This window comes from Meles meles, chromosome 3, assembly GCF_922984935.1.
Source record: "Meles meles chromosome 3, mMelMel3.1 paternal haplotype, whole genome shotgun sequence".
NCBI classification, from domain to species: Eukaryota; Metazoa; Chordata; class Mammalia; order Carnivora; family Mustelidae; genus Meles; species Meles meles.
In genome coordinates this window covers 150,788,602-150,813,478 of record NC_060068.1, presented here as the reverse complement: position 1 = coordinate 150,813,478, position 24,877 = coordinate 150,788,602, and the positions used below count along the sequence as shown (strand labels likewise).

Here is a 24,877-nt window from a genome sequence, read left to right as displayed (position 1 = left end):
AAGAGAGTTATGAGAAATAGGAAGAGGAAGAAAGTCTGTGTTCAGTTTTTACAGTCACCAAAAAACTGCCTATTAGTGATGTCAACTAAAACTTTGAAAGGTTGGTTACTCTTTTTTTAAAACTGTTTCCTTCCATTTGGGGCTGTTAATCATCCTTGGAGCTTTTTACAATATAAGAACCCAGGATTTAACACATAAACTGCAAAACAGAATTGGGTTAAACTAGCATTTCTGGAACACAGTTCATGGCTGCTTAATCTAACAGAGATTGCAACTAGTGTTCCCCTTGGGAATGACTCGATGATTTAAATTTAAAATCCTTCACCATGTGGGAGATAACAAGAGCTTTCTTTTCTCATTTCACCTTTTAAATGTTCTTTGTATGTTTTTATTCTATAAAGCAGTAGGCAAAGTGGCATCCTATTTATTTCATTAAGAACATTAAAATGCCATGTTTCTTTTTCCCTGATTTAGTATAAGAAAGGCAGACATAAGAGTCGCTTAGGTCCGGCACCTGGGTGGCTCAGATGATTGAGCATCTGCCTTCAGCTTGGGTCCTGATCCCAGGGATCGAGTCCCACATCGGGCTCCCTGCTCAGTGGGGAGCCTGCTTCTCCCTCTGCCTCTCTCTCTCTCATGAATAAATAAATAAAATCTTTTTTTTTTAAAGAGGTGCCTAGGTGGCTCAGTTATGAGCCTTCAGCTGAACCTTCAGCTCAGGTCATGATCTCAGGGTACTGGGATGTAGCCCCATATCGGGCTCCCTGCTTGGCAGAGAGTCTGCTCCTTTGTCTCCCTCTGCTGCTCCCTCTGCTTGTTTTCTCCCTTGTTCTTGCCCTCCCTCTATTAAATAAATAAAATCTTAAAAAAAAAAGGTAGAAAAATATGCAAAAATAAATAAACTTCAAGACAACATACCCTTCCCACCCTCAGAGTAGAATTCCCAAAACTAGATCTTTAAGTCCTAAGAAATTTCCAACATATTTATCACCTTCTCAGTCATGATGTTAACAGTAAGAACAAGCAAATGGCCATTCCCTCCATACAAACAGCAGGTACACAGAGTCGATTTTACAGCTGGCATCACTTTGTTCCTTCTTTGCCCCCCACAAAGAATTTCAGCCTTTAGTTATCATTAGGGAAAGCAGAACCAGTCCTGCTTCTGAGGCCACTGTTCACAGCAATCACTGAAAAACCTACAGTGAATAAAGCTGATGAACTCCCAAACCTAAAATGTCCTTTTGGCATACACAGCTCATCTCTGAAACTCAACACCATATTTGAAAAGTTAAGAAAGTGATAATTAAAAGAAGCACCCTGATCTTTTAGACAGAATTTCCTGCAGTAAAGATAAGTGGCTATGGCTGATGGTAAACAGTAATTTGTTGATGCCAATATTTTGTAAGAGAGTGATTCTGTCCATATGATTCTAATGGCATCTATTTCATCCACTTCTCCTATACTTAAAAAATAAGGAGACGACAGAGTATGACTGAGTACTGGATTTGGGGTAAGAAGATGAAGATTCTGGTTTTAACCCTAATGTCATCTAGCACTATGTTCTTTTTTTTTTTTAAGATTTTATTTATTTATTTGACAGAGAGAGATCATAAGTAGGTAGAGAGGCAGACAGAGAGAGTGAGAGGGAAGCAGGCTCCCGCTGAGCAGAGAGCCCGATGTGGGACTCAATCCCAGGACCCTGAGATCATGACCTGAGCCGAAGACAGCAGCCCAAACCACTGAGCCACCCAGGCGCCCCTAGCACTATGTTCTTATGTGAACCACTTAAAGTCATTTCATCTCTAAAATGTGGAAGTTGAGGTTTTTCTTTTTTAATTTAATTTTATTCTTTCAGAGTTCCAAGATTCATTGTTCATGCACCACACCCAGTGCTCCACGCAATATGTGCCCTCCATAATACCCAACACCAGGCTCACCCATCCCCCTACCCCCCTCCCCTCCAAAATCCTATTTGTTTCTCAGAGTCCACAGTCTCTCATGGTCTGTCTCCCCTCCAATTTACCCCAATTCACTTTTCCTTTCCTCCTCCTAATGTCCTTCATGTTATTCCTTATGCTCCACAAGTAAGTGAAACCATATGATAATTGACTCTCTCTGCTTGACTTATTTCACTCAGCATAACCTCCTCCAGTCCCATCCATGTTGATAAAAAAAGTTAGGTATTCCTCCTTTCTGATGGAGGCGTAATATTCCATTGTATATATAGACCATATCTTCTTTATCCATTCGTCCGTTGAAGGGCATCTTGGCTCTTTCCAGTTTGGCGGCTGTGGCCATTGCTGCTATGAACATTGGGGTAAAGATGGCCCTTCTTTTCACTCCATCTTTATCTTTGGGGTAAATACCCAGTAGTGCAATTGCAGGGTCACAGGAAGTTGAGTTTTAAATGATGCCTAATATTCTTTCCAGTCCTTACATACTGTAAGTCTATATTAGTTCTCAGATGTGCTATAAAAGGACCCTAAAGTATGCAAATTAATGTATCTTTTTCATTACTCCAGGTTGTTGAACACTAAATCATTCCCCTCCTACTGGGTGTACTTTGTTAAATGGAACATATGATTTTAACTCTGTGCCACTTAGTTACCTTCAATACTCTTCTGGACTTCCATGTTTGCTAGGCCAGTGCTCACCTGGGTAAACAGGCAGTTGCACTTACAAGGCCAGTTTATTTGCCACCAATGGATAACCCTCTACATATCTAGTTAACTACCATTGTTTTTGTTCTACTTTAACTGCTAAGAAAAGCCTACTGAATTAGACACACTATCTATTCCAGCCAGCATTAAAAGGCACACCTTGAGATAAAATGATCCCAGGGAAGTCAGAGGAAGCTAGTCAGAGTAATAAGGAAAGGAATTACAGAACAGCTGGCAGGAGATTATCAAGTCTCTCAATTCAGGGCCTGGCAAAGGCCTCAAATATAAAGCTGTCAGGAAGAACCACTGAGGATAAGGCATTTTTGCTTCCTTAGACCACAGCAGGATAATGATACCAATCAAGGAGAATGGGCAGAACATTTCTAAGCCTGCAAAGCAATGCTTATATTTTAAAATCGCTGGCTCAGTAACACTAACCTCATTTAATGAGCATCTATTATGTGCCAGGCATTGGACCAGATACTGAGGATACAAAGATGAGTAGGATGAGGTCCCACAAGGTGTTCCTCATCAAATGGAGGAGAGAGGTAAACAGCAAATCCCAGTACACCTGGTGATAAATGCTGTTACAGAGGGAAAGCTCTACCAGGAAGGCAGAAATGAACCACAGAAAGAAGGGTGGGGAGGGCATTTCAGGCAGAAGAAATGCAAGAGCAAAGTCCTGGAGTCAGGAAAGACTGTGATGTGGGGGAATGTGAAGAGACAGCATGCAGGAACAGGAGCAGCAGAAAGAAGTCTGAAAATTTTATTTTATGAAATGAAAAGCCTAATTTTGGAAAAACTATCAAAAATGCAAACAGCTATCCTGAACAAAAAAGAAATGTGATTTCATTCATATTTCAAAAAACTTACAAGAGAGTTCACCTGAACTTAATATACTGCTAGGGCAGTTTCTTTTGATTACTGTGGCTTCTCTCCAGAAAAGAAATTTTTAACAACTTGGCAATTACATCCTCTCACTTTTATTAATTTTTGGTTGTGCACCTGGATTTTCTAGGGGCCTAGTGAAAGGCCACTGGGAAATCTGGATATAGTCTAATTTTAGAAGGCTCCATATGCTATGTGCTAAAATTATAATAATGATACATCCTGAAATGTGTTTATAAGAAATATAACCAGTAACACAAAAGGGGTCAATGAGTAATGCTTATCACTTTTCCTCTCACACATGTCTTACTTAAATCATTTATGTAAGCCATAACTTTAAAATGTCTTCTTTTTTAAGCTATACTCTTGAACAAGAAATATTTGGAGAGTAACTCCTTAAAAAAAAAAAAAAGCAGCTAATTTTTAAAATGAAACAATCTTGCATAAGCCCTAATTATCACTTCAGTATTTGTAGATGAGATCTATATTTGAAGTGGAAAAAATAACATTTTTTGACAAGGTCTCTGGAAGGAGTGAGGAAAGCCACTATTATTTTAATAGGAGTGACTTTAAAATCACACGCTAAATTCTTAACACCAACATGGAATAAATCAATAAGTAGGTCAAAAGTTGTTAGGTAAACTAAAGGAGAAAGTAAAATTAGTAAAAGGAATCTTTGTCCTTTTTTGCAATAAGACAGCTTTGTGGGAGAGTATCCCCTCGATTTACCCCAGTCATACCGTGCCTTACTACTCAATAACCTTTAGGAGAGAGTATCACCGGTAAAGATTCCAAAATCATTATATTATGTTAGAAATTCCCTCTGGACTTTTCCTGCCCTCCCTTTCTCAACAGAATCTATGTCCTCATTTGCAGTGAGATGATTTTGTGAGAAATCATGACCATAAGTTTTAGAGAGCTGTCTCAAAACCGTGTATCAACAGAGCACCTGACTCACACCTTATTTTAGGAATGGGCTCGTTCTGTGGGTATAGCTGCCAGTCCCAGTTACATCTCTCTGAGAGCCTTAGCCATTTTACTTCCATAACTAAGTTACTGCTATGGGTTCAAGATGCTCTTCCTTTTCTAGTTTACTAGCCAGAGCCAATCCAGTTCTTTCCCAGCGTGGAACAGCTAGGAAGATACCCCCAGGAAGCTGGGTTCAAACCCATAGAGCCTAGTTCAGAGCACACATCAACCACAACCCTGCACTTCCCCTTCTTCCCTCATACAAGTCTTCATCTAAGTGGGAGACTCTAGAACCTGGGAATGAAATACTAGAGACATTCCCACTAAAAGAAGGACAGTGGGGCGCCTGGGTGACTCAGTGGGTTAAGTCTCTGCCTTCAGCTCAGGTCATGGTCTCAGGGTCCTGGGATTGAACCCCCCCCACCTGGCTCTGCCCAGCAGGGAGCCTGCTTCCCACCCCACCCCGCCCTCCTGCTCTGCCTACCTGTGATCTGTCAAATAAATAAATAAAATCTTAAAAAAAAAAGAGAGTAGGGGCGCCTGGGTGGCTCAGCGGGTTAAAGCCTCTGCCTTCGGCTCGGGTCATGATCCCGGGGTCCTGGGATCGAGCCCCGCATCGGGCTCTCTGCTTGGCTGGGAGCCTGCTTCCTCCTCTCTCTCTCTGTCTGCCTCTCTGCCTACTTGTGGTCTCTATCTGTCAAATAAGTAGATCTTAAAAAAAAAAAAAAAAAAAAAAAAGAGAGTAATACCTATAACACATAAAATCACAAAAGAAAAATAAATAGCCAATAAATATTCAACTTCCCTTGTCATCAAAGATAAATAAATTAAAAACATAGGACAGCATTTTTTACACAGTAAATCAAAATAATTTTAAGTATCATATCCATGTTGTCAAGAATGGTTCAAAAGTGACACTTTAATATATCACTACAGGATAACTGAAATTACCTTCCTAGAGAATAATTTAGTAATATTTATCCAAAGTTTGTAAAATGTCGATGCATGCACCCCAAAAAATCCACTTCTAGGAATTTTGTTAAAGAAAATAATCAGACATGCACAGAAACAAGAATACTCATTAAAGCACTGTCAGTAATAGGGAAAGATGGAAAACAACATCCAGCCTCGTCTAACAAGTCCAACAACAGAGATTTGGTAATATAAATTTGACTTTTTTGAGGAAATATTTAATAACATGCAAAAACATTCTTAATGTTTTATGTAGTGAAATATATATATATGTAAAATATGGTTATAATTTTATAATATATAGGAACAGGAATTAAAGAAATCAAGCCAAGAGATAATCAATTCCATTGTTCCTTCAAAGCCCTTGGTTCCACGTAAGAAGTGTCTCCACATTCCATTTTGGCCCATCCCCACCCAAATATCCTCAGATCTGTGAGCCAAGAGGGAGAGTAGCAAATGCCCAGAGTTCTAGCCCCCTTTCACAACACACCACTATAAATATCTGCAGAAACAAGGCCAAGAAATCGAAGGGGGTCCTGTGGGGTTAGAGGCACAAACCCCCAGCCCACAACAGCAGGCAGGATCCCACAGCAATTGCTACCTTTACCATTAAATTTAGCACACATTGCTCTAAATACAACTTCTAATATCTAGGTGAGCCCTATCTCATCAGCTAGATTCTGAGACAAAAATAATTTCTGTGTCGTACGGAGCAGATCCCTCTCATCTGTGAACTTAACAGTCATGTTTTTTACTATATTCCCAAACAACTCCAATTTGTTGTTTTGGTAAGCTACAAACTTGACTCAACAGGCACCTAGAATGGATTTCTAGCCGACTGTCCACATCCCATATTTAAGTGAAGTGTTGTTTTTATCTCTACGTGGTCACTTGTGAAGTAACCTCTTGAAAGAATAAAATCTTTATCTCCTTGTAAAAGTCTGCACACAATACTTGGAAAGTGGTACTTGGATATTGGGGGAAAAATACAAGAAACCAAATATCAAATTCAACTATGGCTCAGACTGAGAGCATGGAACAAGCTCACAATATAATCTATATGGAAACAAACAAAAAACAAGGAATTTATTAATCTTTCAGGAAGGGTTACAAGCAGCAGAGCGGGTTAGTACCAAGCAGTGCAGTTGCTGAATTATACGTTAAGAGCATGTTTAGTTTTGCTAGAAAATGCCAAATTGTCTTTGAAAGCAGTTTTACACTTTGCATTCTTACCAGCAATAAAGAAACATTCCCATATTTCCATTCTCTCTAGAATTTGGTGTTGTCAGGGTTTTGGATGTTAGCCACTCTAATAAGGGGATAGTTCTATCTCATTGTTTGAATTTGAAATTCTCTAAAGACATATGATGTTGGCTTATTTGCCATATGTAGACTGTCTTTGGTGTTTATACAGATCTTTGGCCATGGATTGTTTTCAGTGTTGTATCTAAAAAGGCACAGTCAAACCCAAGGTCACCTAGGTATTCTCTTAGTTATATTCAAGGAGTTTTATAATTTTGCATTTTATATTTAGGTCTGTGCTCCACTTTGAGTTAATTTTTGTCAGTTATTTTAACAAGGAGAAATTAAATAAGAAAGTGGAGATCTGAAAAGGCAAGAAAGCACGGAGGTGACACAATTTAGTAAGTCCAAGAGGGAACAAAAGCAGTGACTAGAACTGGTGCTTGGGAAAAGGGCTTCACAGAGCCGGGGTCCAAAGAGCTAAAAGACGGCATGGGCAGCTAGTGCTGGGATCTCTAGAAGCCAAGACGAGGCAAGTACTAGGAATATGGGGGGAAATATCAGGAACAAAAACCAACGGCCCCTGCACACTCACTGAGGATTGTTATGTCTTCATAAAGAATTGGTCCCTTTGTCATCATGGAAGGTCTCTCTATTCCTAATAATCCCCCTAGCTCTGAAGTCTGCTTGTCCGAATACAGCTACTCCACGGTTATTGTGACTGATTAGTGTTAGCATGGAATTTCTTTCTCTATCCCTTTACTTTTAATCTATCTGTCTTTATATTAAAAGTGGGATTTCCTCTTCAAACAGTGTTGTTTGCCTTTAGTATGCTTTAAAAATTTTGTTGAAAGCCAGACACGATGTACTGGGTAAAAGAACCTGAGGTAAACAGGCCCTTACAGTGAGCTGGCATTCAGGTTGTACTTACTGTTTGCTGTCACTGTAGGTGTCAGAGGCTAAATTTTTCTGTGATGTCCTTGTTTTTTTGTGTCCTCTGTTGTCTCTGGATTTCCCTAGAGACTGCTTCTTAAATAAGGTCCGAGGGAGGAAGATCTTTCTGTTGTATTTCCCTATCATAATATAGGAACTCTACTGTGTGGTGGCTACTGTGAAGGTAGGGAAACCAGGGAAGCATCCACAGTTTTGTGACTAGGTCTGTCTTCTAGTGAGACTTTGCCCCCCACTAGTGTGACCTTCACTAGTGCCTCTCAGTTTTGTGGTTTCTCTCTCCTTAAGAGAGACAGGAAGATGAAAGGGGGCAGGGTTGGTCATTCCCTTTCCCATACCTGGAAGGCTAGAGAGAAGTGGAGTTGGGTATTTCCTTTTCCCCAGGTCAGTTAGGCTCTGGTGAAAATGTTCCTCTTGAAGGCAGGCCTTTTCAAGAAGAAGATAATGAGAATACTCTAGGTCTATTTCAAAATGGCTACTTCCCCCTCCTCCTGCCAGAAGCACAAGATTTTTCTCCAATGTTTATTGCGAGAATCTGCTAGAGATCCTGGAAGTAAAACCCAGGCAAGTACGCCCCTACCTCGCCCAAGATGTGGCCACCTCAAAGTTTTGAACTCTCAAGCTTGTCCACACTGAGCCTCCAGCAATTCATCAGTTAGTTTAGGGTTTCCCACCCGAGTGTTGGTTCCCACAGAGATTTCTGCTTCTGGGTTCCTCTTCCAGTATGCTATGATTCTCTGTATCAGCGTGTTTGTCCCCATTTTGGAGGCAATGGTTTTCCTTGCAACCTCAATTCCCTGATGAATCTCTAAGAAACACTGTTGATTTTCAGTTTGTTCAGTTTTTTTCTTATTGTGAGGACACGCTTGGTGACTTCCAGGCTCCTCAGATGCCAGCCCAGAAACCGGAAGCGTAAGTAGTAAGGGAAACCGGAAGTAGTGAGGGATGTGTTCCAAAACCCCAGTGGATGCATGAACTAAAGATAGTACCAAACCCTATATATATATATTTTTTTCTATACATGCTTACCATGATAAAGTTTAATTTATAAATTCACATAGTAGGAGATTAAGAACAATTAATAATCAAATAGAACTATAATACTATGCTGTAATAAATGTTATGTGAATGTGGACTCTCTCTCTCAAAATATTGTACTACAGTCACCCTGCATGATAACATGAAGTGAGGTGAATGATGCAGGCATTTTGATGCAGCATTAGGCTTCTACTGACCGGCAGAAGGCGGGTCATCTGCATCTGGATGGCAACGAACCACAGGTAACCCAAACTGTGCAAAGTAAAGCTATGGATGGGGAGGGGGATCGTCTGTAGTTTTTAAGTAAATAATCATTGCCAACAATTATAGAGAATTATAGAGAATCCTAAAATTTCTTAGAATTGGACCATTGTATAACACTAATCCACCTCATTCTCATTGGAGGAAAACTATTCTAGCTCCTCAAATGTGAAGGCTCTCATTTTATAGCTATTAGGGGACCATCTTATTTTAAAAGTTTTAAAAGATTAATATACTGAATGATTTCTAATTTTGTGTTTATGGAAGCATTCACTTTGTCCTGCAGCTATACTTAGTTGACTAAAAAATTCAATTCACTAAAGATCTATGACCCTGCCAGTAAGGAGGTAGTAAATTAAAATAAAATGTTAATACTGCAAAGTATAAAACAAAATGTACCTTAAAATACATCTACCCTTTACTTTTGCTTAAGCATATAAGCTTTGGAGGCAGAAAGAAATGTGTTTGGATAAAATTTTTCCCTATCCTCATTTCTCTCCTCTGTAAAGTAAGGATAATAAAACTTAACTCAATGGATCATTATAATGGATGACGTAAAGTGCTCTGCACTTAAGGGCATGGCACAAACAGTACTTAATAACAGTACTCTGCTGTTATTTGTATTATTACAAGTCTGTAATTCCTCCACCTGCTATTGTCAGTGCTGGAAACATTTCAGGGACAGAGTTTACTGCACTCTGTACAGGGCATACCTTAGCTGTATTCATTCTACTTAGACCATTCTATGGCCCCTTCTACTTCCTAGGAATGAATTTCATGAAGAAAAGTTTTCCATTCTATTATTTTCCTACATTTTTATAAAACCTAGTTCTCATCAACCTGCATGTAAAATGCTACTCTATATTTAAAAATATGAACCAACAAAGAAGAAAAATAAAAACTTCTTGGATGCAAACATAATGCCAAAAGCACTGGGGGAAAACTTAATAATAACTCAGTGACTAAAAAACTTTTTGTAGCAGAAATGGATTTATAGAACTGCTTCTAAAATTCTATTAATACTTCCTTTATTTCTAAAGGTCTAATTCTACTTCTGAGATGCCAATTCTCAAAATGAATGAGGAATAAATTCCTCAAACTGAGAGAAATTTAAATTATACCAAAACTTTCAAATTCAACAGCTTTAATCCCGTAGCTTTTAATAGTCAACCTGTTATTTTTCTGAGTTTGTTAACGATGAATTTTTCTTCTCCGAGTTTCGTCTATGCCAGCAAAGCTTTTCCAAAATTTAAAATGAAATTCGAAACCGAAAAGAACTTTTTCACAATACAAGGCAAAACCTGTATCCTTTCCCCCCAATTATTAAGGAAACTAAAATAGCTTCTTTAAATGAATAACCCAGCTCTTTTTCACAGAAAGCATGAAAAAGATACCAGAGTTCTTCACATTCCTGTTTAAATTCCCTCCCATAGGATTTGGATTTAAAATACTCTTCAGAGCAATTAAATGTGGACTTAGTTATTTAGTGACAGAAACTATGTCCTAATGTTAAATTTCTGAATGGAAGAATTGACTACATTCTTGGACCTGAGTGGTCTTGGTTTTGTCATGGAATGAACCACAGAGCAGAAAACCATTACTTTCTAGCAGTTAAGTTATTCTAATAACTTGTTCTCTAATCTTTCATTATTTTTCCCAAATTAAGCAACTGTTTCAAACCTTTCCCTCTAAAAACAAACAAAATAAGACATAGTTTTTTTTCATGAGTTTGTAAAAATTCAATAAGGCAAAGTTTTCATAAGGAAGCATTGAAAACACACTTGCAGTCTTACTTATTTCTATGTAACCGTGTGCTCCATCCTAAGGAATATGGAAAGTATCTATTTTTGAACACTTAATCCCTCTGGTGTTTGCAGGCAGTGGTGTGCCCATGGTTGAACATAAATCACCCATGAATATCTGAGTCCCTCTTTATTCATTTTGTTTCTCCTGCTTCCAAAAGAATAATAAATGTTACTTTCATTCAAAAGAAGTCAAGCTGGATAGTCAGGACAAGCCAATTTCCTCAGAGAACAAACTTTAGTTTTCACCCCAAACCAAAATATTTGAAATCTTCGGACCAAAGTACAAAAAGGGATAAGTAGGTCATTTAAAACCCGACAGCTAAGACAGGTCATCAATTTTTGAGCATATGCAACTTATGCTATTGACAGATTATAAGAACCTTCCTTTCTTCAAGGTGTCCATGACGTTCCCCTTAAAAGTCATCACAGTTTTTGAATGAAAAAATCAACATATTCAGGTTGATTTTAATGAGCCTTAAATATTACGTAATTTACTGATGATTAAAGTTAACAATACATTTGAAGCACAATCTAGGTTAGTTTTTTGATAACTAGGTAAAGATTTTAGAAATTGGGGATGTTATGGAATTTTCATTCCCTTGATCTCAAGAAATTTGGAAGGCATAGCAAGGATAAGGAGGGTGAGCCTTGCCAGCTGCCACCCACTGCACAGAGTTCCAAAGTCATCCTCACTGGGTCAGTGAGAACACTGGCAGTCATCTGAGGTTCACTGACTAAAGCAGCAGGAGGGATCAAGGTGAGCACATAGCACTTGAGAGGTTTAGAAAACATATTCAAATGCCCTTTGCCACTGTTCCCCATGAAATGGGCAGATAGGAGATACTATAAAGAAGCTCAAATTCTAAAGTAATTTGTCCCAAGTCACAATGCTAGTGAGAGACAAAGATAAAATTCTGAATCTCAGATTCTGTTCATAAAAAGAAATAACAAAAACAAAGAGACCCTGAGACTCTGAGACTGAGATTCCTAAGGGCTTAGTCCCAGGACTTCTTTCCCTAAGTGGTCTTTCCCATTCCACGACTAATTACCAAATACATGTAGATCATTCCCAATAGCATAACCCCTCCAGACCTCTTCACTGAGCACCGTATATACGTGTCCAGGGACACCTGTAAAGTTACCACCTGAATGCCTAAAAAAGTCAACTCACCCCTAGCAGAACCCTTGTTTCCCCTTCTGCCAGGTTTCCTATCTCAGGAAGTGGCACACCATTGCTCCAGTCAGGTCGAAATTATCTTAATCTCTGCCTTTCCTCTACCCAGCACCCCAGATCCAGGGAGTCAGCAAGTTGATGGATTCCTCTCCCATAATACTGTCTACCTCGATTCCGTCTCCCTTTCTCACCTGTACTCCACCACCACCTCTTGCCTGGACAGGGCAGTCAGCTCCTCACTAGTCACCCTGCCTCCCTTCGTGCCATCATAAAACCCATTCCGCACACAGGACCCACACTACAACCATGACCTGTCATTTGTGCTGAAGTCACACCTCCTGTAAAATCCCACATACCTACCTACCTACATTTTCAACTTTACAATTCTTATTGATAAGCATCTCAAAAATAAAGCCTTGGTAGTTGTCATAGCCTGCCAATGGCAGATGGAGCTTGGAAAGTCAGGACTTCAACCAAGTCTTCCAAGAGTCTTTTTCTTTAGACCATTCAACTTCCTAGTGCTCTAGTCCTAGAAACCTACCCATATCTCAGTTTTCTCATTTGTAATGTTGTAACAAAACCGCTTCTCCTCCTATGTCATCTGGTGATAAGAAGATGAAATGAGTGAACATATGTGAACGTAGTTTGAAAAACATACAGCATGACACAAACAGTAAGTGATATAAAATGTACGCTACTGCAGAAATGCCGCCTAGGTATGGAGTGTTTTGAGCTTCTGTTTACAGGAAAGAGGAGTTAAGTACATCTATCTAACATAACTGACTTTTGCCTCTTGTCACCAGAATACATGTAGGCTGGTTCCAGCCTTCTCTATCGCTTCCGAGGACCAGTGCTGTATGAGAAAGCACAGAGTTGCCCTGGTTTAGTCCTTGATTTCCCAATTTACTTTACCAACAAGTAAGAAATAACCAGACAAATCCTAAGTGTGTTTCTGACTAAAAAGAAAACAGGAAGCTAAAAGCCACAGTTCGAAAGGCTGAGAAAATCGGCCTCACCATGCCCAAAGTCTCTATACTTCTCTCTTCCTCCCTCTCTCCGGGAAGCAGAGGGTACAGCTCCAGAGAAGATGAAAGCCCAGGGCTGTAGGGTCCCTCCCAATGCCAGGAACCCAGGATGACTCCAACTCCAGCCAGACAGTGGGAGCTGCAGCTGCATGGCTCTGGCTGGAGAAGTCCTGACGTACCGACATTCACCTGGCTGTGCGCTACAGACACAAGAAACTAGCCCTCAGGAATAAGACAAGTCAAACAGGCAGGAACAGGCAAGATGCTTCTGATAGAATCAGTCCTTTGATTCATGATAATATGAAAGTCAGATTTACGAACAAAGGCACTGAGATTTCAAAGAAATTGTAACAACTGTGGACAGATACACAAGTTGTTGTATCTGATATTCCTTTCATTATGGTTGCCCCCAAGAAAGACCTGCCAAATTGCACATTCATTTCACTACCACACAAATTCTTATTATTCAATTTAATTTTCCATTGATTTTTTTTTGTAGTTATTAGCTTATTTCAGTTCTACTTGAACCCGTTGGGTCTTTTAAGAAATAATACTGAGTGACATTTAAGATATTCAGACTACAGAAATGGAAATCATACTATACATTAAGAGTCTGCAAACTTGTTCTGTGAAGTCCAGTTAATATATCAGGCTTTGTGGACTCTGCCACATAATCTTCTTTTTTTAATAACCCTTGGACAATATAAAAACATTCTCAACTCTGTGTGGTACAAAAAGAGGCCATGGGCTAAAGTTCTGCAACCCTTCTAAATAATAACTGTGAGCTAACAGTATATAGAACAGACACAGTTACATACAATATAAACCAATCTTTCATTTAACATGAATTGTACTGGTTCCACGAGGTTGCTTTTTTTTCTCCCCCCCTGAAGCAGGTACTAAACTAGGAATGTTTTATATTACAGAAGGATGAGGAATATACCCTGATTATTTCTCATGAGGCAAAAAATTTTGTCCAGGTATTTTTTCCCCTCCCTAGGTGGTCATGGATAAAAAATGTTCACTTAGAGTTAATGAAGCATCCTTTAGAATGTACATACTTACAGTAAAATGTAAAAGCCTAAGTTTATACAGTGCAAGTTGGTAAAATGCAAATTCGCAAACCCTCAAAAATTATAAATAGACACAAAATCAAAAAGCCAAAAATAGAATAAAATTCACCAATCCATCAAAATAACACATCCATCCATGTGTTATTAAATGACTTTCAGGATCTCTACACTAACAATAAAAAATAGCACCAAAATTTTGTAAGGATAATGGCATACAAATGACTTGCTGTAATTGGTATTTCTACCCCACAATGCAATGAAGTTCATTGTACCTGAGATAATGGAACTCTCTCACATAGCTGCTGCATTGTTACCAAGCAACAAGAAATAAAATGTCAGGATTAGCACTTGATTTAATATATTTTTATCATCAATAAACCATGTTTCTATTCTGCTATTCTTCTGGATGTAAATGGTCATTAGTCTAAGAATTATATTTAGTAATCTATAAGAGTATGCAAAGAAAGAAAGAAAAAAAGCAAAAAAGCAGTAAAGTTAACACCAGGCACTCACCAAGCCCATTCTTTCTAAATATTTACTGCTTCTTTGGTGGACACAGAAGAGTTAACATAATAGTAATTCTACTACTGAGGTTATTTTTTACCAAAACATTCAACTACAAGTTGTCTTCATTAAATACATCTTCATTAGCATTCATATATTTTCAAACCAATGTAGCATTTCATGAAAATTCAATGGTCTTTAATGATCATAAATGATCTTTGAATACTTTATTACTTTGAAGTAAGTAGAGTCGATCAGTTCAGTCAGTTCAGCTGTGTAAGGAAATTATCATCTTATCTGTCAAAAGACTGTATACCTGGCTAATTTTGTAGCATAAGAAACTTACAGGTATCTCTCTTAGACTAGTTCAGTAATTATTATAAAATGAAATGCAAAGCATGAATAAAATCTTACAACTAAAAAACTATGAGAGAAAGAAATGTAAATTAAAAGATATTACATAGGGGCGCCTGGGTGGCTCAGTGGGTTAAAGCCTCTGCCTTAAGCTCAGGTCATGATCCCAGGGTCCTGGGATCGAGCCCCACATTGGGCTCTCTGCTCAGCAGGGAGCCTGCTTCCCCCCCTCCCCGCCCCGCCCCCGTCTGCCTCTCAGCCTCCTTGTGATCTCTGTCTGTCAAATAAATAAATAAATAAATCTTTAAAAAAAAAAAAAGATATTACATAGGGGTGTGTGGGTGGCTCAGTGGGTTAAAGCCTCTGCCTTCGGCTCAGGTCATGATCCCAGGGTCCTGGGATCGAGCCCGGCATTGGGCTCTCTGCTCAGCAGGGAGCCTGCTTCCCCTCTCTCTCTGCCTGCCTCTCTGCCTACCTTTAATCTCTGTCAAATAAATAAATAAAATCTTTAAAAATATATATATTACATAATTTAACAGGTCTAAAACCAAAAATCAATGTAAATGATACCCACTGCTTACCACAACCGTCCCCAAAGTTAACACCTGGGCAGGTCACTGCACTCTTCCAGGGTTCATGGGGGTTGGAGGAAAGAAAGTAATTCGTTCTTTCCATATTGTATCAAATAGCTCTTACTTCTCCCTGCCCTTTATATATATATATACATATATATATATATATATACATATATATATATATATATTTTTTTTTTTTAAAGATTTTATTTATTTATTTGGCAGAGATCACAAGTAGGCAGAGAGGCAGGCGGGGGGTGGGGGGGCAGACTCCCTGCTGAGCAGAGAGCCCAATGTGGGGCTCGATCCCAGGACCCTGGGACTCTGGGACCATGACCTGAGCTGAAGGCAAAGGTTTTAACCCACTGAGCCACCCAGGCGCCCCTCCCTGCCCTTTTTAAAAAAGAATTTGTGTCAAGTGTTCAACTCAACTGGCCCAGGTGGGTAAAGTAATAGTTTCTTGCTGTCCTCATTCTAGTTAACTAACTGAAGCAGAGTTTTACCAGGTAAATACTTAAGGGCAGTAGGAGATAACTTAGCAACATTATGTCTCACACTGTCAATGTCCAACTTGAGAGTCTACTCAGTTTCTCGTAAATATCATGTTTCCACATGTCAATCAGAGATTTGTGTGTGTGAATGAATTCCATACAGGGGTGACCACTAAAAGCCTGCCTAAAGATACGTGTGCTCCAAACTGTATCTGTCTAATGAGGTCTCTTAACTGGTTAGAAGTGCTTGTCTTATGTGGAGAGAAGCTTTAATTTTTTTCTGTTTATGCCTATGTTTTTTCTTTTTACAGTCTCTTGCAAAAATTACAAGTTTCGCTGCTTTAAAAGCCGTAATATCAAAAGGCATTAGCAATGTCAAGATTAAGAATAAAAGACACTTACAAGGAAAGGAATTTTGTTTATCCCTCAGGCATTTTTGTGTTCTCTAAAGCAGGAAGGAAGATAACCAAAGTCTCTAAAAACATGGATACATTAATTGGCCTGCTTGGTGGAGATTAAATGTTCACAGAATCCACTGAAGTGATTAAGTCATGTCACTAAAATCCACTGTGTTCCAACCTTCTAATTGTAAAGTGAAATAACAACCAGTTTGATCACTTTTGCTAAGATAATTCACGAGGAGTTATCAATGCAAAGTTCTTCAAACAGGGCCAGAGAGTCACAAGAGCCAGGCTCCAATCTTAGAACCATTCTCCATTCATCTCAGAGTTTTAAAGCCAGACTTAGGCCTAATCATGTATTGGGCATTATTACAAAGTGAACTAAAAATACAAATTCTATTTCCCATAGCCTGAGAAGGAGACATTGCTGTTACCCCTCGAGAAAGCTACCTTAATGGGAGTTTCCTCAGCCTACCCTGCAATGAACAAGGGAGAGTAGGTCATTCCTTGTCCTCAAACCCACCAGGAATACTCTCGCCACACCCCTTTCCACCTGCTACTCCTACCGCCTACATTGCTCCCACTCTGGGAGCTGCAGAGCTGGTGTCCTGACCTCCTACGGGTCTCTACTCAGAAGGCCTTTTACTGACTGCCTTATCTGAAACTTCAGTTTCTTCTCCTGACATTTCATGTCACTTTTCATACATTTTGTTTTTTCTCCTTCACACATATCAACACACAGCATACTACATACTTTCCTTACGTATCTCATGTCTATCTTGAGCAGCACGGTAAGCTCTGTGAGAGCAGGGTGTGTCTCTGTTTGGTCACTGCTGGACTTCCAGAACCTAGAAAAGTGCCTCTCCTTAAAATGTGGTTGAGATATACTATCTGGTGTTTCTTTACAGATAATAAAGGAGGAGAAGCAGGGTCATGGGGATGTAGATGAGGTGGGCGTGACCATGGGCTGACAGTCATTGGCTGCTGAGGGATGAGCTCCTGGGGCTTCACTATCCTCTTCTGTTTACTGTTGCACAGGTTCATCAAACTTCATAATAAGCATCAAAAACAAAAATTTTTAATATCATTTATACTGCAATTAATCTTCACCCTTCCTCACCCACCAATTAGAAATGACACGTCTGCTCGGCAGACAGGCACACATGCCATGTTTTCCTCCAGTTAATCTCTTAAGGAGAGACGGCATGTGCCAGGCATTAGCACAGAACACAGAAGTCACAGTTCCTGAAGCTTGCCTCTTCTCCCGCAAGTCTTAGGAGAACACTCTGGGAAGTAATTTCAATATGTCCGCACCTTACGACTTAGTACATTTTTTTTTAAAGGGACTGATAAAACACCACATTCCTGATGATGGTGTGGGCTGCAGGGGACCCAAGCAGAAGAGAAGGAATATGAGCAATCTTCTAATTCTCACCTGAGGTGGGTTCACAGGTGTTCAACATGTTATTATGCTTCCTAACCCACGTGGGCTACATGTACGCAATAGTTGCATGAACCAAGTCTTTCATGTGCAAATATGCAAATATACCATAATGTCAATATCATAAAACTAATTCTATTCACGTTGTGATCACAAATATACTGTTTTAACTAAAAGCTGCAATCAGCTAAAAGAGAAGAGGCTCTGTATAAACTGTGCTGCCCTCTAACACCAGCCACTGCACAACACTGATGAAACCAGCGGGGCTGTTTCCATCTCAGGCAGCCTCGAGAGCCTTCGGTGGCTGAGTCAGACGACCTTTTCTGACAGAGAAGGCATGCCAGGCTGCTTGCAGGAGACAAAAGCTCAACAGTCTCCTGACTGAAGCACTCCAACACCTCCCCCTGGGTTTTCTATTATAAGGTGCTTTTTAAAAAATGCAGAAACAGATCACTTCCAAGGAAAATCCAAGGCGCCTATCCTCAATAGGCACCGAGGAGACTGGCAGAGGGGCTCACGGGGAATTGAGGGATAAGAAGACCCCTCCAAAACCCAAATGAGTTCCCTTAGGAAGACAGGACAGTCCTCTCTTCTCATTATATACACAGAACGCAACGCCAAGAGTCATTCCCTGGCTGGTTTTACACTTAAACTTGTGAAGTTTATCAGGGAAGACGACTGCACCCACTCAAAGAGACGGAGGTCCAAAAATATCACTGTCTGGACCCAAAAGAGAAACATCTCTCTGGCATGTGTGCCAACATGTGCACCCACTTGTATTGTTTTTCCCAGTAGCCACCCAGTTCGTTAAGGGGGTGATGGCGGGCAGGGCGGGGGGGTGGTGTACAACGGGCATTCACCAGATCGCATGCAAGTGGCTGCAGGTTTTAAGAAATATGAATGCAATCTTCCTATCTATTTTATTAAAGGGGAAAACAGACATACTCAGTCACTTCATTAGCTTTATACAACTGGCAAGCTCATGGAGAACGCATGAGAAAGGGAAAAGTGTTCTGGAAAGGAGGAATATTCCTCTCTTAGAGAAACTAGAAATAACTCATTTTGAGAGCAAATTGGATACTCCCTTTAATTCAAGATATAAACATCCTGGTTTACTTCTTGAGAGAAAACACTAACTGTAAATTAATTAGAGAAGAAACTATAAACAAAAGAAAAAAAATAAGAAAGAGGCGATTGTATGTTCCTTTTTCACTCTGCTTCTAAGGCCAAAAACAATTTTGAGATGCCTAAAGGAACCATCATTAATATTATAGGTATTTATAGTTCTACCGTCCCCTTAAAAATCAAATTACAGGACGTAAACGGGGCAAAAGACTGCAAAGACGCTGCACCACAGAGTGGCCGGGAGCTCCGGAAGACAGGCTGGAACCCAGGCTCTGCTTCAGAAAGTTCTCTAGTCCCTCTTCGAGAAGAGAAAGGAGATGAGCTGAGAGCTCTCAAAAATATGTTTTGAGGGTGGCTCAGTGGTTAAGCCTCTGCCTTTAGCCCAGGTCATGATCTTGGGGTCCTGGAATCGAGCCCCACATCAGGCTCTCTGCTCAGCAGTGAGCCTGCTTCCTCTGGGGTGCCTGGGTGGCTCAGTGGGTTAAAGCCTCTGCCTTCGGCTCAGGTCATGATCCCAGGGTCCTGGGATTGAGCCCCACATTCGGCTCTCTGCTCTGCAGGGAGCCTGCTTCCTCCTCTCTCTCTCTCTCTCTGCCTGCCTCTCTGTCTACTTGTGATCTCTGTCTGTCAAGTAAATAAATAAAATCTTTAAAAAAATATATGTTTTGACCATCTGAAAATACCAGAACAGACATTCACCATATTTAAGGGAAATTTGTGGAGAGGTGCAAGGTTCGAAGAGGCTGCAAGACAGAATGAACCGAGGTAAAGACTGAATGGACCTAGAGAGCTACTGATCCCAGGACGAGCTTTTCTCAAAGCCAGCTCCAAGGTACATAGTCGTGGAGGAGAAAAAGACCATGATCAGGATGACTGGCAAGGAAGAATAGGAGAGAGGAATAAATTAGCCAAAGAGCTCTCTGCTTGATTCTAATAGTCATCATTGAAATGAATGACTTCCAGAGATTCAGTATCTTTCAAAAAGTCTGAAAAATCATCCATTTATGATGATTTGAGAGTATTTCATAAAATAATGGAAAAGAGTAGATACCTGGAATCAGTCTCTCTGTAATTCTGGGTCTACCTAGCTGTGTTAACTGTGTGACATCAGGTCACATATTTAACCTCTCTGAACTTTAAATTTCTTTTCTGTAAAGTAAGGATAATACTGGTTCCTACCTTATAAGATTATTATGAGGATTACAACAATAATAATGTACACAAAGAATACAGCAGTGACTAATACATAATACTTGATTAACAGTAGCTATTATTATTGTTAATAACTAGAAGGCAGGGAAAAGTGTGGGTAATTGATGATCTCTGAAGATTCCTGTTTGATACCACACTGCAGAGACCAGCTCACAATCATCCATCCTACTAGGATCAGCAGCAAATAAAGCAGGACAGGAACAGAAGAGAATTAGAGAATCCAGGAGGTCCATGCAGGTAACAGTGCACAGAACACAGCAAACAGGAGGAGCTGGAGGTCCAGAGTACTCACCAGACTCAGAATAATACAAAAGTCACAGTCAAAATGGACTCGTCATATCAGAAAATACTCCCATCCCCAATTCCAAATGATTTTCCTTTTATGAGAACACAGTTCTTATAACTCAAGTTATGAGCATATGGACCTCTTCCACCATGGAGCTTACGATAATCCATTACCTAAAAGCTGTTTTGCTTAGATTCCTAAGATAGAATGACAAATTAGATTTCATCTTGATCATCAGAACTAAGCTCTGTCCAATCAAATTTTCACAGTGATGATGTTCTATGTGTTGACACTATCATTGACAGTAGTCACTAGCCCTATGCAGCTACTGAAGAGAAAATGAATTTTATCTTAATTTTAATTAATTTAAATTTTCAACGTCACATGTGCTAGTGGCCACCATGCTGGACACTGCAGGTATAGTCAATTGGGAGTAGCGAACAGAAACACTGTATTGAAAAGGATCCCACAGTGAGTCTGCATTTAGCAGGAAAGAGTAAGCGACAGAGATGTCTGTTCTCAGAGAAGGAGGGGGCTAGCCTTTACCATATTTACAGGCTCAGTTAAGGGAACTGACCTCCCTATCCCTTATGCAAAACAAAAACAAAAACAAAAACAAAAAACCAACTCCTCCCTTTTCTAGTTATCTATAGTGGTTCTCAGACACTAGAGAGTCATTTTCTGTTCTTAGAAGAAATAAGATTGGCTGAAAAGAACCAGATTATAAAAGAAGAAGAAAAAAAGAACTTCAGCCAGGATGATGCATAATGCCCTTGGTATTCAGAGAAGGAATATTAGTTCCAGGAAGTATTACAGAAGCATGTAAAATCAACAGGGTTAAACTACTAATTATTTTAAGCTAGGTTATAGGCTTTTTTTCAGTGATAGTGTGTATATGTGCCATGGACTGGTCATTAAGATGATTTAATAAATTTTAAAAAAACAAATTACACAGTGAGAGTAAACCACATTGTCCATTTTGAATGCAGAAAATACACTAAAGCCATTTCAAAAGAAACCACTATGCCTGGGTTGGAAGTACCACATCCTCCAGAACTTTAAAAATACCACACTTCACTCTTCAAGAGAGGAACAGAATTCTAACATTTGATTTTTTCAAAAATACCACTATGCTGCCCCTATGAGATACCACCTTGGCCAAAAAGTATGCAAGGAGTCAAAGATGCCACATACAACACTACCATCATGAGAAAAACCTCAAACACACATTCTCATTTCCAGATCCCATAACAGGTTCCTATAAAGCTCTCCCAAAGACAAGCTATCTCAAACTTTCATGAAAATTTGGTTCCAGGGTAATTCTCAAAGCCTCAAGTTAAGAATCATTTTGAAGTCTCCTTTCAGGTTCAAATACATGTAAACAAAATGGCATGTTTGGGGGGCAAGCCACCTATTTTTGTCCCAGAGCTTTAACCCTAGAAAGGCTCTAGAATTAGTGAAGTTTCTCCCACACCATGAGATGTCCAAAGAAGAGCCAGTTAGTTCCTTAATTCAAATGCTCCAAACAGAACCACATCAAAGCAATTACTTATACTACACTCCTTCTTCCTTAAAGAATTCATAGTATCAAACACAGTAAGATAATGATACAATTCAACTATTCTTCTGGGATTCTGTATATAAAAATTCATCTTATAATTTTACCTAAGGAGTCCTATTTTATTCAAGTACCAAAGGACTGTTATAAGCAAACCAGTCTCATGGCTTGATCCCAAAGAGAGCATTCCAGTGAGACCCGACCCAACCAGAAAGCCAATGTTACAGTAAAATTTCAATTATCACATATATTTCTTTAAGATTTTATTTATTTATTTGCCGAAGAGACAGAGAGAGAGTGAGCAGCAGGTAGGAGGAGAAGCAGGTTCCCCACTGAGCAGGGAGCCTGATGTGGGATTTGATCCATGACCCTGGGATCATGACTTGAGCTGAAAGCAGATGTTTAACCGACTGAGTCATCCAGGTGTCCCTCAACTAATACATATTTAAACAGAATCCTTAGATATCTAAAATTTAAAAGCAGTCATTATTTGCCCTCCAGAAGACAAATGAACTGTTATACATTTTTCTGAACTAATACATAACAGCAAGCTTAAAAAGCAACCTCTGGAAAGCAGCAATAACCTCTTCTCTTACCTCTACCACTGTGGTCTCTGCAGCTTTGCACATTGGCAAATTGAAATTTCTTGCACTTTTCCTATAATAGGAGTCGGGGAAAGTGGGAAAAGAAGACCAAAAATAAGAAGAGTTTCTCTCGGCTTTACAGATTAGAAGAATTTCTATAAACTAGAAATCTATGGAACTTTTAAAAGAATGCATCATATTTTCCATAAGTGTTAAAATAATTTTATAAATAAAAGCAATCATTCAATCACAGTTTCTATGGAGTTGAAGGAAAGAGGTACTATTTTTCATGTTCAACATATAGATCACATACAGAAAGATAAAATATATATGAATAAAGCTACTCTATTTAAAACTAATTTGCCTAAATCTTTTAACTAGGATCCCGCTGTTTCTACAGATATATATTTCACCAAACCTGCTCTTGTTAAATATTAAAAAGTACCCAGTGCTTTATATGAGGGAAGGTACAGTAATTATATCTATTAAAAAGAAACCTATTGCTGAAATAAAATGAAACATTCATTGGTAACATGTGAGTCATCTACAAATATCATTCCGGGGGACCAAATTCCAATGAAGTTTTTTGAAGTACAACACCCACACTAGACCCTGAGGTGTAAAAATTTTCAGAAAGTGCCAATTTTGCTGATGATTTTGCACTCCAGTTTTTAAATTAATGCATCACTCACTGCCATCCATTAAAATTTTAATTTTTTTTTTGTTTCTGAGAGTGTAAGCTGATAAAAAAAAATGCTTATTTGATAAAGGGAAATGAATTATATCTCTCTTTTACCGGTGTTTTTAGGCCACCAATGTTTATCTCACTTAGATTCAAGGATAAATATAAAGACAGGTATGTCCCTGAGACAGAAGTCCTTGGGTACTGTCACAGGTTGCTAAGTCGGATTCATCCAGCATGTCCAGTATCGAAAGCTCTGGCAGTGTGGTCAGAGGCAAAGGTGTGCAGGGCTGCCCAAACAATGGCCTAGACAGACCTTTGACCAATTGTCCCATTAACAGTGAAGGTCAACCTAGAAGTCAGAATCTTAAGAATCTGAGTCACTTGACCATTGCTGATGAGCAGTCTCATCTCCTATCAGTAACCGCAGGCTAAGTCAATGCAGTCTTCAGATAACAGAGCCAGGCAAGGAAACACACACGATAAACTCATGGAAATAGTTTAAATAATTCATTTCCATTTGCTTCTATACAATTTCATTCATCTTTTTTAAAAATGCAACTGAACTAGGGCGCCTGGGTGGCTCAGTGGGTTAAGCCTCTGCCTTCCGCTCAGGTCATGGTCTCACGGTCCTGGGATTTAGCCCAGTACTGGGCTCTCTGCTCAGTGGGGAGCCTGCTTCCCCCTCTCCCTCTGCCTGCCTCTCTGCCTACTTATGATCTCTCGTTCTGTCAAATAAATAAATAAAATATTAAAAAAAAAAAACAAAATGAACTAAACTTTGCAAACATTACACCAAGGTGTCAAGTAAGGCAGGCATGATGCAAAATGTGTAACTGCCAAGATCAGTTGTAATTAAAACCTGGTTGAATTAAAAAAATCAAATATAGCAATAATATCATATAAGAGCTTCAGAAATGAACAAAAACATGAGAATAGTCACTAAGAATTTAACTGTGATCTCACCAGAGGTGGATTCAGTAAAGATCAAAATTATTACTAACAGTAAATGACCATATTATAAGAAAGAAAACTATTTCTGTAAGCTAACAGGCAAAGTCTTCAAGACTTGTACATGTATATTCAAAGATGGTACAATTTTCAAAACAACCATATAATGTATAAATCCAACATACTAAATACTTGGTATTTAGTATGCTCAGGGTAATCAAAAGACTTTGAAATCTATTAAGCCTATGGCTTAATATCTGTGGCTATCCAAATAACAGAATGGAAGTTTAGCACTATCAAGATTAATCAACTTTTCAGATAAAACCTACTTAAGTATTTCCTAGTAGACACCAACAGGACTGGAAAAGAACAGACCTAAATGGTTGTTAGCAAGATCTTTCCAGAATATCAAAAAAATTTAGACATTTGAGATAATGCAAATTAATAACAATATAAAAAATTAAATACAATTGTGTGCTTTTTCTCACATTTGCTAAGTATGTCTCAACACTGTAACTTGTCCTGGCAACTAAAATACACATGGAAAAAACAGTTCGTATGTGACTATATACAAGGGTATATTGATTCAAAATAGCTACCAAGCAGTGCAATGTGGGCACCATCCAACCAGAACAGACTCCCCCAAGTACACCAC

The 24,877-nt window shown here is 39.2% G+C and overlaps 1 protein-coding gene across 1 annotated transcript in view; it reads right to left on the bottom strand.

The window, feature by feature from the left end:
- The window catches only part of OXCT1 (3-oxoacid CoA-transferase 1), a 132,618-nt gene that overhangs the window by 74,210 nt on the left and 33,531 nt on the right, over nucleotides 1–24,877 (bottom strand). The window contains exon 7 of the mRNA XM_046000874.1: nucleotides 22,602–22,662. Coding sequence (XP_045856830.1) covers nucleotides 22,602–22,662 — 61 coding nt within the window. The remainder of the gene's footprint in view (nucleotides 1–22,601; nucleotides 22,663–24,877) is intronic.